At 42.4% G+C, this 15,707-nt stretch overlaps 1 protein-coding gene across 1 annotated transcript; it reads right to left on the bottom strand.

Moving 5' to 3' along the window:
- Nucleotides 1-2,896: 2,896 nt before the first annotated feature.
- Nucleotides 2,897-15,328, bottom strand: LOC311247717 (keratin, type I cytoskeletal 50 kDa-like; the record flags this gene model as incomplete). Its single annotated transcript, XM_084338723.1, has 9 exons — nucleotides 2,897-3,011; nucleotides 9,033-9,178; nucleotides 9,985-10,059; nucleotides 10,224-10,349; nucleotides 10,975-11,136; nucleotides 11,854-12,010; nucleotides 12,464-12,546; nucleotides 14,763-15,094; nucleotides 15,176-15,328. Coding segments are annotated over 9 exons (1,349 nt in total), but the record flags the coding sequence as incomplete, so codon positions are not given.
- Between the last annotated feature and the right edge of the window lie 379 nt (nucleotides 15,329-15,707).

The raw sequence follows: 15,707 nt of genomic DNA, 5'->3' as shown, positions 1-15,707 counted from the left end.
GAGGGCGACGGTTGCTTCTACAACCAGGACAACCAGGACTACCAGGACTACAAGCCACGCCATGAGCCGCCCGCCTATGAGCAGAGCCCCGCGCCTGGTGCTAATCCGCACCCTCACCCCCACGCCCTCACCGGCCACACCCTGCCTCCGCCCCCCCAGCCACAGTCCCAAAACTCCCACCCCCTAACCTCCCCCCCAGCCACATCCCGTTAACAATCCCCACCCTCATCCCCCGGCATGACTGGGTAGCCTTCGGGAGAGGTGTTAGTTGGACAATGCCTAGGCTAACCAGTCATGCCCGCTTCCATTCATTGTGCTAAGCTATAGGCTAACATGCAGCCAGATAGATTTCTACTCGACGCACAGAGAGGAGACTGGTATCTATATTCTTGTCTCTCTCTGGAGAAGACGGCAAGCTAATTTCCCAAAATGTTGGGAGTTTTAAGTGAAAGTATGGGTACCGTCTCAAAATCGTACTCAAGTAAAAGTCAGAGTATCTGGCTAAAAACACACTTGAGTAAAAGTCTCTACTAAAGTTTCTACTTTTAAATGTACTTAGTTAAAACTTAAAAGTACAAAAAAAATTCTGACTGTCTATTCTTCTGATAGCAGTGTTTAATCAAAGATCCCCGCTTTCTATAGTCTTGCTGCAAGGACCAATCCGCAAACCTAATACTACTCAAGTAAAGTACAAATCCCCAAAAACAGTTTGACTAATTGCACTTCGTTCTTTACACCCCTGCACACACATGTTGGGTATGGACTCTGGGAAAAGACTGTTGAGTTGTAACAATGATTATTTTATTTTGTTACATGTTTTGTTAATTATCTCTCAAGGCCTGTTTTATGGTAATAAATGCTTACTAATGTTCACAGAGAGAGAGAGAGAGAGAGAGAGAGAGAGAGAGAGAGAGAGAGAGAGAGAGAGAGAGAGAGAGAGAGAATACATTATTGTATATGTATGTTGGTGTAGGTATATTTACATAATGAGCAATAATAGATATTCAAATATTTTTTTGTTTAGAAGGAATAGTCTAATGTAATTACCACCATAGGTAGACAACATTTGAAACTGATCATATTCATGCTTACGGTCATCTCCAGAGAGAGACAAGGAGATATATACCAGTCTCCTATCTGTGCATTTGAGTAATCTATCTGTACTATGATTTATTGTGATGTTGATTTGATTAAACCTCATTTCGGTGTAATGGCTTAGTAAAGTCAGAAGCCCATTTGTTGTCTTTATTATGAAGAACATAACATTGGGGTCTTGTGCTTGGCACTCCGAGCATGGCACTAACACTGTCACGGTTAGGGGTTTGATTCCTGCTGGGGCCACCCGTTGTGAAAGATTTATGCAGTCATTCCAAAGCACTTTATGTCCTAGTAATAGAGCTGTGCTATAGAGATGCTGTCATTCATTCATAACCAAACCAAAGGCATTTATAAACAACGTCTTACTAAATGCAGGCTTTCATTTACAACTGAACGGCCATATCACTCGGTTTTTGTATTAATTCTCCTAAAAAATTGTGCTAAGCTAGACTAACATGAAAGTTTAAGTGAAAGTACACACTTGAGTAAAAGTCAAAGTTAACTTTTTTTCTGACTGTCTACAGTATATTCTTCTGATAGCAGGTGTTTAATCAAAGATCCCCTGTGGGAGAAGCTGTTGCAGGGGAACAATGGGTTCATTTCATTGGAGGCTTTGTCGTTGGGTTCAGAGAGGAGGATGTGATATTTTTTGTTAATAAATGTTTAAATATCTGTTCAAGTTGTCATTTTTAACTGGAAAAAGTAGCATGTATGGGGGTAATTGTTACTTTACTTGATATTTGAGCTTCACTGCAGAATGATGTATATTGTGTACAATGTGCACATACACTGAGCATATATTTCAGTGAGGTAGGAGACAGCATGTAAACTTCTGAATTTTTCAATGAGGGACATGCCAATACTGCATTGGTAAAGGGAATTGTCCTTAAATATGTGGCATTGTATTACTAATCAACCATTTCCTACTGTATTTCCGGTAATGTACGGTCATAGGCAGATAGTGGAGTAGCTCTGGCAGAATACTGGGTACACAGTAAATTCCGCAAAGTAATTTTGACTCAAACTGAGTACATTTCACTCAAACTGAGTAAAATGTCTTTACTCAGTTTGAGTCAAATGTACTCAGTTTGAGTAAAATTTACTCTGCGGAATTTACTGTTTAGTACCAGTATTGCATTGGCAGTGTCGGCTAGGCTTCGGGCAACCAAACCTGGCCCAGTGTGTTTGGGCCGCATCTGGGCCGCTTCCGGCAACAGGACCTGGCCCTGTGTGTTTGGGCCGCATCTGGGCTGCTTCCGGCAACCAGACCTGGACCGCTTCCGGCCTGCCGAACCTGGCCCAGTGTACTCGGGCCGGTTCCGGACAGTCAGTTATTGCCGCATTCTGGCCCGATTCCGGCAACCGGACTAGGGCAGATTAATTTCTTCCGGCCTGCCGGATACGGGCCATTAATGGGCCAGAACTTTTTGGCCACCTGGGTGGTGGCAGAGAGTGGTATGAGAGGGGCAAACTGCGTGGCAGTTAATGTGTTAACCAGAATCAAAACAAAGCAGACAGTTTTCCATTTTGTGAGATTTATTCACGAGCAGATAAGAAACAGGTTGGTTGGTACAAAGGTCAGAGGTCAAAGCATATCCATCCTAGATGACTTGAATCAATCAAGGAAGTTACAGCTTTACCCTTACAAATATACCACTTTTTGAATTGCCGCATTAACATGATTGTGGCTTTAAGGCAAGAATGGGCTTCAATTGTTGAGGACTTGATGAAGACGGAAGAGGCTTCTTCATCAGGACAGTGATTACTGGTTGGTTTCACTCAGATGAAGTTGATTGTTTTATTCATCATCCTCTTCAACCAGCTCATCGACAGTGACTTCCTCGGTGTAAGCCACGGTGACCACTTCAGGGACCGTCACCACCTCCCTGACAGTCGTCACGGTGCTGCCCGAGCTGGAGCTGGAGCTGGAGGAGAAGGATACGGAACTGCCGCTGTGAGGAGGTAAGGAGAGAAAGGAAGAGAGAAGTAAGCCAAGTAGAAGCGTTAACTCAATTTCCGTTTCAGTTAAAATTTCAAATTAATAACTGGCAAACTATATTTTTATACTAGAAAGATGGGAATCAATTTCCACAAGGCTATATAGCATATTAGTGCTGTCAATCGATTAAAATATTTAATCTGATTAATCACATGATAATCGCATTTTTTTTCTTTCTAAATCTACCATAAACAGATATTTTTCAAGTTTTAATACTCTTATCAACATGAGAGTCAACAAATGCTTGCTTTATGCAGCCATTTAACACAAAAGGATGACCCTCATGCATTGCACATTTTCATCAAATTCTAAACAGAGATATGCACAAAATAACTTAAAAGAAAATAAAACAATGAATAAAGTGTGCATGAAATAATAGGGGAAAGAAAACACACACTCTCCCAGCTCTCTTTCTCTCTTGCCCCTTCCTTATCTCTCTCACCCCCCTCTCTATCTCTCTCACACAGACACACACACTTTGAGTCAGAAACAAACTATCAATGAGAGTATCAATAATACACCTGAGGGAAGTCTAGTAAAAAATTTAATAATAATAATAAATTATTAAAACGTTAATCGTTTAACATAATTGTGCGTTAGCGTGTTAATACAGCATACATTTGACAGCCTATATATATTATATATAATACAATTATAATTAGATATTATTATTAATTATAACAAATTTAATTAATTAATTAAATTCATCTTCAGAATAGTCGTAAGTGACTATTATAGTTTAGACTGCATAGTTTTATCTAATAGCACAGATCCAGTCCCCTAAATTGCGTATTTCTGCCCTTTTTCGAGTTCCATAATTCTATCATTCAATTCAAATGATTCTGAATCGCCTGAACTGAATCCATAGAATTAGTATGTTAATTATTATACAAAATGTATAAAAATTTAAAAAGGCAGAAGTGGGCGATTCAAGGGGCTGGAATACAGGCCACTGTTCTCCACTTGCACAACCTGAAAGTAGGCACTTCCGGCTGACTTCCGGTTGCCAATGGTACTTCCTGTCCCATCCAAATACATTGGTTTTAGCTACTTTTCTCCCCTTATTTAAACAACTTTGTCGTCACAGAGAGGCAATGAAACGTTTGTATTATTATAGTATAGAATGTATTTAATAAGCAAACGTTTGTCAGCAGGGTTTTTGGGCTGTATTTCATGTAAAAACGTTTACTGTTAGTTTCCTTGCTCAGCCAGCATTAGCCTTCATTAGCTAACAGAAGCTAGTGGTTAAACAGGCCGGATTAGCTTTGAGCTAACTATCTTTCCCGACCCATGTATTCATTCCATTCTAAACATAACGTTAGTTTACAAAACATGACCTGTCTATATAACGTTGAGGAACAAATTATAAGTATGTGGGTGTGTGTTTTGGTGAACATTGGACTGCAAACAGAAAATGCATCACAGTTACAGACAGTAGCTACTGTTAGCTGCACTCAGGCTGGCTGCACTCAGGCAGCGCGATCAGCCTGTTGGACAGCGAACACTTCATTGCCTCGGATTATGTTGTTGGGGGTGGAAGGTTTGTCCAGAAGACCACTAATCAGCTGAAGCCTGATGCGGTTCCCTCGGTCTTCGACAGACAGACCGGTGCAGGCTCCCGGGAGCGATGGCTAGCTAGTTAGCACCAGCCGAGGACCGGCGTTAGCTGCCGGGAGCGATGGCTAGCTAGTTAGCACCAGCCGGGGACCTGGAGCGATGGCTAGCTAGTTAGGACCAGTCGGGGACCAGCGTTAGCTGCCGGGAGTGATGGCTAGCTAGTTAGCACCAGCCGGGGACCGGGAGCGATGGCTAGCTAGTTAGCACCAGTCGGGGACCGGCGTTAGCTACCGGGAGCGATGGCTAGCTAGTTAGCACCAGCCGGGGACCGGGAGCGATGGCTAGCTAGTTAGCACCAGTCGGGGACCGGCGTCAACTGCCGGGAGCGATGGCTAGCTAGTTAGCACCAGTCGGGGACCGGCGTCAGCTCCCGGGAGCGATGGCTAGCTAGTTAGCACCAGCCGGGGACCGGGAGCGATGGCTAGCTAGTTAGCACCAGTCGGGGACCGGCGTCAGCTGCCGGGAGCGATGGCTAGCTAGTTAGCACCAGTCGGGGACCGGCGTTAGCTGCCGGGAGCGATGGCTAGCTAGTTAGCACCAGCCGGGGACCAACCGACTGGTGCTAACTAGCTAGCCATCGCTCCCGGTCCCCGGCTGGTGCTAACTAGCTAGCCATCGCTCCCGGCAGCTGACGCCGGTCCCCGACTGGTGCTAACTAGCTAGCCATCGCTCCAGGTCCCCGGCTGGTGCTAACTAGCTAGCCATCGCTCCCGGCAGCTAATGCCGGTCCTCGGCTGGTGCTAACTAGCTAGCCATCGCTCCCGGGAGTCTGCGCCGGTCTGTCTGTCGAAGACCGAGGGAACCGCATCAGGCTTCAGCTGATTAGTGGTCTTCTGGACAAACCTTCCACCCCCAACAACATAATCCGAGGCAATGAAGTGTTCGCTGGAGATCTTCATTCCCTGTCCAACAGGCTGATCGCACCGCCTGAGTGCAGCCAGCCTGAGTGCAGCTAACAGTAGCTACTGTCTGTAACTGTGATGCATTTTCTGTTTGCAGTCCAATGTTCACCAAAACACACACCCACACACTTATAATTTGTTCCTCAACGTATATGGACAGGTCATGTTTTGTAAACTAACGTTATGTTTAGAATGGAATGAATACATGGGTCGGGAAAGATAGTTAGCTCAAAGCTAATCCGGCCTGTTTAACCACTAGCTTCTGTTAGCTAATGAAGGCTAATGCTGGCTGAGCAAGGAAACTAACAGTAAACGTTTTTACATGAAATACAGCCCAAAAACCCTGCTGACAAACGTTTGCTTATTAAATACATTCTATACTATAATAATACAAACGTTTCATTGCCTCTCTGTGACGACAAAGTTGTTTAAATAAGGGGAGAAAAGTAGCTAAAACCAATGTATTTGGATGGGACAGGAAGTACCATTGGCAACCGGAAGTCAGCCGGAAGTGCCTATAGGTTGTGCAAGTGGAGAGTTGCAGAGGTTTTGACTTGTCATAGATGGGTAAACATAACCATAGATAGAATGATACAAAGATAGTTCATTATCCTATAGCTATGGATACACCTGTCCTTCTGCTGTGAAAGGGGCCTTAGGAGTTACACAATTTAGAACTTCTACACCTAGCCGAGCAAATGTCCAACAGGGGGTTGAGAGAATGAGAAAGGGAGGGAGGGAGAAAGTGAGTAAACAAGCGCAAATTTGCAATAGCCGCAACCTTTTTGCAATAGGCCACTCCCATTTCCACGCCCCCTTTTAGCAAGAGAGGCTGAAAGAAATCTGTGGACAAACCAACCGACAGAGTGAGCTATAGAGCTGCTGGTTGCAGCTAAAAATAAAGACAGGCCGTGAAGGAGAGAGAGACAGAGATACGGCGAGAGGCACGGAGAAGCAGGAACAGAACTTTGGAAAATCCACATTGCTATTGAACAAACAGGGTTTCTACGGTCATAAGAGAATCTGGAAAAAGGAAGGAATTAATACAAAAGAAAGCAGTTCCCATGCCTAAGAAAAGGTATGCATCATCATCATCATCATCATCATCATCATCATCATCATCATCATCATCATCATCATCATCATCATCATCATCATCGTAAAGGCCCACAATGTAATAAATTACCGTAGCATAATAAATGCCCAGAATGTAATCAAATGAAATGTAATGAAGCATGTCATTGCAGGGTAAACACAGTTTAATAACATGAATTAGGGTTCCATTCTATTCAGTTGTGCCAGTGGTATTGTGGATGCTGTCACACTGGAATGGGACCCTAATTACGGTTGTATACCAAGTCTTCCCTGCTATGACACATCGGAATGTCAGCTGTCTTTTACTTTTGATTTTATTACATGATGGGAAGTTATCACATTATGATTAATTATTACATGTTGGGCTTTTGCAATAATTACCTGTATTATCATTATTATTATTATTATTATTATTATTATTATTATTATTATTATTATTATTATTATTATTATTATGGTTATTATTCTTATTATGGTTATTATTCTTATGCTTGTTATTGTTACTGTTACTATTATTTCACCCGGTGAAGTGTTTGATGTCACGTTGGCTGCTGTTACATCTGGACTTGTTTGGTTGACCTATGGCGACATTCAAATCATCTATTAAATGATAATATAAATTATAATAATAACACTTGAACATAAACACTGAACAATATTAGTCAAGAAAAGTAACGTTATACGTTATGTCATAGTAAAGTACAGTAATCATCAGCAAAATTTGTCAAATAAAGTCAACTTACAGGCCCTGTGACGTGATCTGCTTGGTCGCGTGGACCACGGTCGATCCACCACTGCTAAGAGACAAAGATCCACCACTGCTACCACTGCTAAGAGACAAAGATCCACCACTGCTACAAGACAAAGGAAATTAACACATGATAAAGATGAGAGGCAGTGAGGGAGCAGCCACTCTGATCCATCACAAAACAGGAGATGAAACAGAGGAATGCTGTCTCTTGTTTAGTTTTTAATTAGAACCTACTGTAGCTAACATAACATCGTTGCTACAGACGCTGACATGTCCATCAGTTCCAAAAGTTCATCCTCTCCAAACTTTTCTGTACGTCAAAACAGATACAAGTCTGTCGGAGACGGACTCATCAGCCTTGTTGGACACTCCCCTCTGGAAGATGTTGATGGACATCAGATCAGTGTGCCTACCACCATGTTTGATGTCCTTCAGTGCTGCTAATCTACCCTGAAATGCAGTGTCTTAACATCCTCTTTTGCTTTTAGCAATCGTTAGCACTAACAATTGCAACCATGTCAGCTATGTTACAGCTAATCCTAGCTAGTGTTCATCAAAAATAGCCTTTGATTAACAGTAGCTACTGTAGCATTAGCAGTAACATTTGGTAGCTCATTATTAGCTCTAATGTTAGCATTAATACTACAACAATACTCTAATAGAGGATGTGTTAATGTGCAGGGACGTGCACAGGACTTTAGAGGGGCAGGTGCTCAAAGGCTGAAAAGGGCACTACACTTGTGTGTATATATTAAGCGAGGGCCCTTTTCGGGCGGGGGGCCCCCTTTTTATGCTTTTTGGTGGGTTTTGGTGATCAAATATTGAATATTGAACTATAATAATCAGTGCAGGAGCTCACTTATCCTTGAAAGACACTTTTATCACTGACTTAAAAGGCCCATACATCTCCATAAATGTTCAGGGGGGAGGGAATAAGTGCTTACCCTACAGACCCCAAGAAGTGCTGTATATTCTGTATTGTTTAATATAAATGCATTTTTTATTCCAATCCCGATTTGTATTTGAGATTCCCAAATCCCATCGGACTTGACTTCTTTGTGTCCCTCAATGAGTGTAATACCAGCATTCAACTGTATGCGCCACAGCGGTTTCTATCATCATCATCATCACCACCCACGCTATGCATAAAATATATAGGTCCGCGGAGAGGCACGCTGAGGAGGCCGTGCAAACTGCAATGGAATATGGGGCATCTCTCTCTCTTTACCTAATATTTTGATTCTATCCTGACATTTTTCAGTTGGAAGGGCAGTCTATATGCGTAACGGGGAAAAAAAATAAAAATCAAAAATGGCACTTTTTTGATGAGGCTCAAAAAGGCAGGTGCTCAAGCACCCCTTGGCCTCTATGTGTGCACGTGCCTGTTAATGTGTGCTTTGCAGTGTGGGGTAGATTAGAATGACTGAAAGACAGAAACACTTGGTGATTTTCCTATTGATGGCCATGTATTGTGGACATCATCAATACAAGATGAAAATACACATCATCAATAAAAGTATTTCTGCTTTTACTTAGAGTATCTGCAGCTCTACATAATGTGGATCTATACCTGCTAACCCCTCCGTCCATCAGCCTCCTATACTCAGCGATCTCCATCTCCAGTCTGATCTTGAGGTTTAGTAGCAATTGGAATTGCTGCGCCTGGTTCTCAAGGTCTGCTCTGAGCTGCATAAGCTGCCCCTCCATGTTGGTAACCTGGTATTTATAAGAACAGATTGAAAGAGTTACAGTCAGGTATTGATGAGAACAGATTTAAAGGGTTATGGTAAGGTATTGATGACAACAGATTTAAAGCATTACTGTCAGGCATGGATAATAACAGATTTAAAGGGTTATGGTAAGGTATTGATAAGAACATATTGAAATGGTTATTGTCAGGTATTTATGAGAACAGATTTAAAGGGTTATGGTCAGGTATTGATTAGAACAGATTGAAAGGGTTATGGTCAGGTATTGATAATAACAGATTTAAATGGTTATGGGCAGGTATTGATAAGAACAGATTTAAAGGGTTATGGTCAGGTATTGATTAGAACAGATTGAAAGGGTTATGGTAAGGTATTGATGACAACAGATTTAAAGTGTTACGGTCAGGTTATGGTATGGTATTGATGAGAACAGATGTAAAGGGCTATGGTCAGGTATTGATAAGAACAGATTTAAAGGGTTAGGTAAAGACTTTGAAGTTGGTTTCAATTAAGTCAAGACAAATATAATTAAACCCAACAGTAGATTGCCAGGCTGGTTCAGGAGGCTGCCTCCTGTCTAGCAGTCAAAGAGGTACAGACAGTGCCCAATACTCCCAGAATGCCACACCCAACCCCCATTGACATGTGTACCAACCTGTTCTGAAGATGGGTATTGAAAGCTATATTAGCTAAATACTGTACCCAACAGGCAGTTCCTTGCCATAAGTTACTGTGGTAACTGTGGTAAATCAGTCCTCATGAAAGTACCATGCATTACATTACATACTGTATCCAAACATAGGCTGATCTCACCTTGGTCTGGTAGCCTCCCAGCATCACAGAGTAGCGGTTCTGTGTTTTAGCCAGAGTGGCCTCCAATGACGCTTTCTACATGGGAGTCATGGGTAGAGAATATTATATTTCAGCAGTGGTGGAGAACCAAATAAAGAACATGTGAATAGAAATTAAATTCATTAATAGATGTAAATAAATCACATTTTCGCTCAAAAAGACAAACACGTTCAACAATTGTATCCTGGTAAGTTTCTCACCATGCTGAGCTGGGTCTGGAGCTCCATTTCCATGGTCTGATGCGTATTCTTCACATCAGTAGTCTCTGTGCTGGACGTCTGTACCTCTATTTGACTAACTGCCACCTCTGTCTTAACAGCCTCCGCCTGGGAGGGGAGAGGAGGAGGAAGAGGGGAGAGAATGGTTAAAGAGAGATTAGAGGTTTTGTAGAACTGCAGCTTATAGAAATGTCCACAGCAGCAAAACGGTGCTTTGCAGCAGGAACTTGACCTTGAACCAGAGACCTTTCTAAAGTTGGACATCCTACCCTTTGCTTTAACTTCATGTCACAATTGCTCCACATGCATTTTGCATCGTTCTTAGTAAGCATTTGGTCTATTTCAAATGAGGCACACAATGGCATAAGTGAAAGTAACCTATGAGCAGATCAAGGTGTGAAATCTGTTCCAATAAATAAATGTGTCCAAGTTACAAACTTTCATGGGGACACCCTTCATTCCACGGGCTAAACGTTTGTTCTATGCACTGGAAGTAGCCATAAATGCCATAATATGGTTAAGGCTTAAGTGTACCTTGGTTTGGGACCAGGCCTCTAGTGTAATTAAGTGTTCCTTGGTTTGGAACCAGGCCTCTAGTGTAGTTAAGTGTACCTTGGTTTGGAAGCAGGCCTATAGTGTAATTAAGTGTTCCTTGGTTTGGAACCAGGCATATAGTGTAGTTAAGTGTAGGTACCTTGGTTTGGAACCAGGCATCTAGTCTAGTTAAGTTTACCTTGGTTACGAACAACACCTCCAGGTCTTTCTTGGTCTTCTGTGCTTGGGCCTCATAGTGTTCTCTCATCTCCTGCATTATAGCCATCAGGTCTACCTGAGGGGCAGCATCCACCTCCACGTTCACCTTCCCTCCAACAGCAGTTTTCATAGACAGCATGTCCTGGAAGCAAGAGCATCCAGAGATGATGTACAGAATCAACAACCAACGGTAAAATAGAGTCCTTCAACGATGGTACCAATGGAAAGCAGGTCCTGGGGAGACAAAACCTTCTAAAGAAAATGCCTAATTTCCGTGCAGTGGTAGAATAGGTAAAACATTGGCATTACTGTTCCACTGACTTAGTTTACAAAATACAGTAATAAATATAATAGTAAGGATAGAGGATATGGTATGGTTTAGCACCAGCTTGGTGTGTTGTATGGTTTACTACTATAGTTTAGATGCTGTACTATGTTTTAGAAATAGCTTGGTGTATTGTATGGTGTATTAGTATGGTTTAGAACCAGCTTGGTGTATTGTATGGTGTAGTAGTATGGTTTAGAACCAGCTTGGTGTATTGTTTGATGTAGTAATATGGTTTAGAACCAGCTTGGTGTATTGTATGGTGTAGTACTATGGTTTAGAACCAGCTTGGTGTATTGTATGGTGTAGTAGTATGGTTTAGAACCAGCTTGGTGTATTGTATGGTGTAGTAGTATGGTTTAGAACCAGCTTGTGTATTGTATGGTGTATTAGTATGGTTTAGAACCAGCTTGGTGTATTGTATGGTGTAGTAGTATGGTTTAGAACCAGCTTGGTGTATTGTATGGTGTAGTAGTATGGTTTAGAACCAGCTTGGTGTATTGAATGGTTTACTGTAGTAGTATGGTTTTGTACCTCCACGTGGTTCTTCTTCAGGTAGGCAATCTCATCACTCAGTGATTCAATCTGCATGGCAAGGTCTGTCTTTGACAGGGCCAGTTCGCCCATAATCCCCCTCAGGCCAGCGATGTCTGCCTCCACTGACTGACGCATTGCAAACTCATTCTCATACCTGGAGAAAGGAAAGACATTTGTTTCCTTTTTCATAATTTCTCTCCCCATTTATCCGACTATGCAGGTTAATGAGAATATTTTGAAATGTAAAGTGATCTATACATACTAGGTCTGTCAATATTAACGCCGTAATTTTTTATTGAAGACTCCTGTGACTGATAAGTACTGATACGTACATGCATTTCTTTATGACCACAACCCCTATAGATTAGAAAGAAAGAAAGAAAGAAAGAAAGAAAGAAAGAAAGAAAGAAAGAAAGAAAGAAAGAAAGAAAGAAAGAAAGAAAGAAAGAAAGAAAGAAAGAAAGAAAGAAAGAAAGAAAGAAAGAAAGAAAGAAAGAAAGAAAGAAAGAAAGAAAGAAAGAAAGAAAGAAAGAAAGAAAGAAAGAAAGAAAGAAAGAAAAAGAACGAGCAAACAGAAGAAAGAAAGAGCTGATTGTGAGGGACTAACTTGATTCTGAAGTCGTCCGCTGCCAGGCTAGTGTTGTCGATGCCCAGTAGCACGACGGATCTGTTCAAAAGCAAAGTCTGGATCTGAAAATAAACAGTGATGTGACATCATCAATAACATGAAACCTATTGGTGCATTCCATTGAAGTGGGAACTAGGCAAAAATCCAACCTCCCATGAAAATTACAATGGAACGGCCCTTGAAGTCGGAATTCTTAGTAGGAAACTAAGCTAGAAGCTAGATCCTTATCAGTACCAGTGTGGTAGCCTAATATAACAGTTTCTAAGCATAATCATGCTCAGAAACCAGCCACACAAACACCAGCTGCTTCCCGGGTCAAACGCCTTTACATTTGGTTTACAGTTCACTGTGTGCACCATGCCATGTGACCTCTGTTTATTTGGGGACAATCCCACTTGAAATTCCTACTTAACGGGTCCTTTGCACTTTTCTGAGTAGGAGGTTGGATTTGTTCTATTTACCACTTCAATGGAATGCACCATAAACAAAACATGGGATGACATCATCAACATGACACCTAGCAGAACACATGACATCATCAACACAAGACCTAAACACAACACATAATGACATCATTTTCATCGTTGTTGACTACCATGACAAGAGTCCCAATGCCTCCCACCCCCACTGCACTCCATCCAACCCCAAGAGCAGCACCATGACAATAAAACAGACAACTGTTATCCTTAACCTGTTAATTTCCTGCTTAACTTAATTTCCCCTTAACTTGCCTTTAAGCAGATTAATAGGTGGAGAAAACCGTTTCTGTCGGTATTCTACATCAATGCCATGCACATCTAATGTATCTGCTGATTGTAACGCCTCATATGATCTATAGCAGGCCTGTTACAGTATGAGCCACATATTCATACCTTAGATCTTGGTGTGCAAGTGTCATTACATTACATTATATCAAAAGCTTGTGATGGATCATGGTTTATGTGGGTTTTATTTTTGTTTATTCTAAGGTGCTTTGGCTTTATTTAGTTTTTCTCTGAGAGACAGCTGTCTATTTCGTCTTTCTGTGAGGGACAGCTGTCAATCACTGGCCTCTGCAGTTAATTGCCATGCGGCATGGCAGGTGTGTGGGCTTGATTGTCACCTGATTGGTGTCAGGTGTGCAGTGCCTTTAAGGAGGTTTGGTTGACACTGTAAGAAAAAAAGCTGCAAGAAAACTGTAAATGTCTGGCATCAATGGTTTCCAAATAGTTACTGTCAAATTACAGTAAAATCAAATACATTTACAGATTACAACCTTTATTTAATGCTTAATATTTTGATAAAAGGTAATTCACTGTATTTTTATGGTATTTACACTTAAAGTAGAAAAACAAAGGTAATCTGTAAAATAATACAGTGAATTTCCTGTGAAAAAACGTTTTATTTTTTATTTTTACAGTGTGTGTTCGGATGCTTGTCCATTTCATGTTTTTCCCTCAACAGTAGACGAGTGTCCCACGCTCATGCTTCTGGTTTTCTCTGTCTCTAGTGCTATTGTTTTTCTTGTTGTTTTCAACTGCTATTCGGTGGTGGTTATTTTGGGATTTTTACCCAGTTATTTTATACTGGTGTTTTGTGTTTCCTACAGTTTTTATTTGTATTCATTTTATTCTTGTGTTTTCACCCACCCTCTCATCGCTCAGCGATTCCAGTGGTTACCCCTCTTTAGGGTAACTTTAAGATTCCCCTTTTTGTGTGTGTGTCCTACACCCCCCCCCCCCCCCCCAATCCTGAGAAAGCTAGGAGATCATAAGCCACTTTTAATACATATTTCCCTGTTAGTTAGCATGGCGTATTTGATATATAACATATAACAAACCACAAACACAAAAGCCAGGCTACAGTAATTACGTTATCCAACCTACTGGTAGGTCCAGGGGAGCTTAAAGGGTTAAGGGGACACCCATTTTAAGAAGCCTTTATGGTTAAGAAGCCTATTTATGGTTTGCTACTCATTCATCTGCACTTGCTAGTGGAAATCCATAGAAGTCCCAAAACATATCTCTGATCAATCATATTGAAGTCATTCTATATAGTTCACTATGTTGTGCAGTAAGGAGGCTGTTTTGGAGAGAGCTACCTTTGATTTTGTTTTAAATATATGTTTGTTTTTCTTGGTTTGGGGCCCCATTGACTTCCACCTTAATTTCTAACCAAGCACTATGTTCCTCAATTATCTACATGGATGAACTGAAATTACAAATCAGATATGCTTCTTAAAATAAGATGAGTATCCCTTTAATCCTGCCACCCTCCTTCACCAACACCTCTACAATACCTTGCTCTGGATGTCTGTGATGGTGATGAAGAAGGCACTCCAGTCCCTGGCATCAGGGCCCACCTTGACCTCCAGGAAGGCTTTGATCTTCAGCTCCAGGGCTCCGTTGGCCTTCTCTAGATCCGCCACCTTCAGCAGGTAGTTTCCCAGGCGGTCGTTCAGGTTCTGCATGGTGAACTTGCTGTCCACTTGAAGAGCTTGGTCTCCTCCACCTCCACCTCCACCTCCACCTCCACCTCCACCGGCTCCAAAACCACCGGAACCAAAACCACCAGCACCAAAACCACCTCCACCTCCACCGGCACCAAAGCCACCTCCAGCACCGAAGCCACCTCCAGCACCAGCACCAGCACCAAAACCACCTCCACCGCCACCGAAGCCACCTCCAGCACCAGCACCCAAACCAAAACCACCTCCACCACCGGCGGAGAAGGATCTGGAAGCCTGGGAGATTTGGACTCCTCTACCTCCTGCACCCCCATACACGCTGCTGCCACCACCCGCCCATCCTGAGGGACATGCCGCCGCCGCTGCCGCCACCACCCGCCGAAGGAGCTCCTCGTGGACTGAGCGGACATGAAAGTGGTCATGGTGAGGGAGGAGGTGTCTGTCTGTCTGCTCCGGTCGGGGGAAGAGAAACAGAGTGAAGAGAGATGGATAAAAATCCACCTTTTATAGCGAACTAAGAGCACAGGGGTGTGACATGGAATGGGAGGTGGTACCAAATCCATTGTGTGCGTGTGTGTGTGTGTGTGTGTGTGTGTGTGTGTGTGTGTGTGTGTGTGTGTGTGTGTGTGTGTGTGTGTGTGTGTGTGTGTGTGTGTGTGTGTGTGTGTGTGTGTGTGTGTGTGTGTGTGTGTGTGTATGTGTGCGTGTGTGTGCGCGTGTGTGTGCGCGTCTCTCTCTCTCTCTCTCTCTCTCTCTCTCTCTCTCTCTCTCTCTCTC

This window comes from Notolepis coatsorum (assembly GCF_963971535.1).
Source record: "Notolepis coatsorum genome assembly, contig: SCAFFOLD_1112, whole genome shotgun sequence".
Classification (NCBI taxonomy): Eukaryota; Metazoa; Chordata; class Actinopteri; order Aulopiformes; family Paralepididae; genus Notolepis; species Notolepis coatsorum.
Note: the sequence above shows the minus strand (reverse complement) of the source record. Positions and strands in the feature narration are given on the sequence as shown.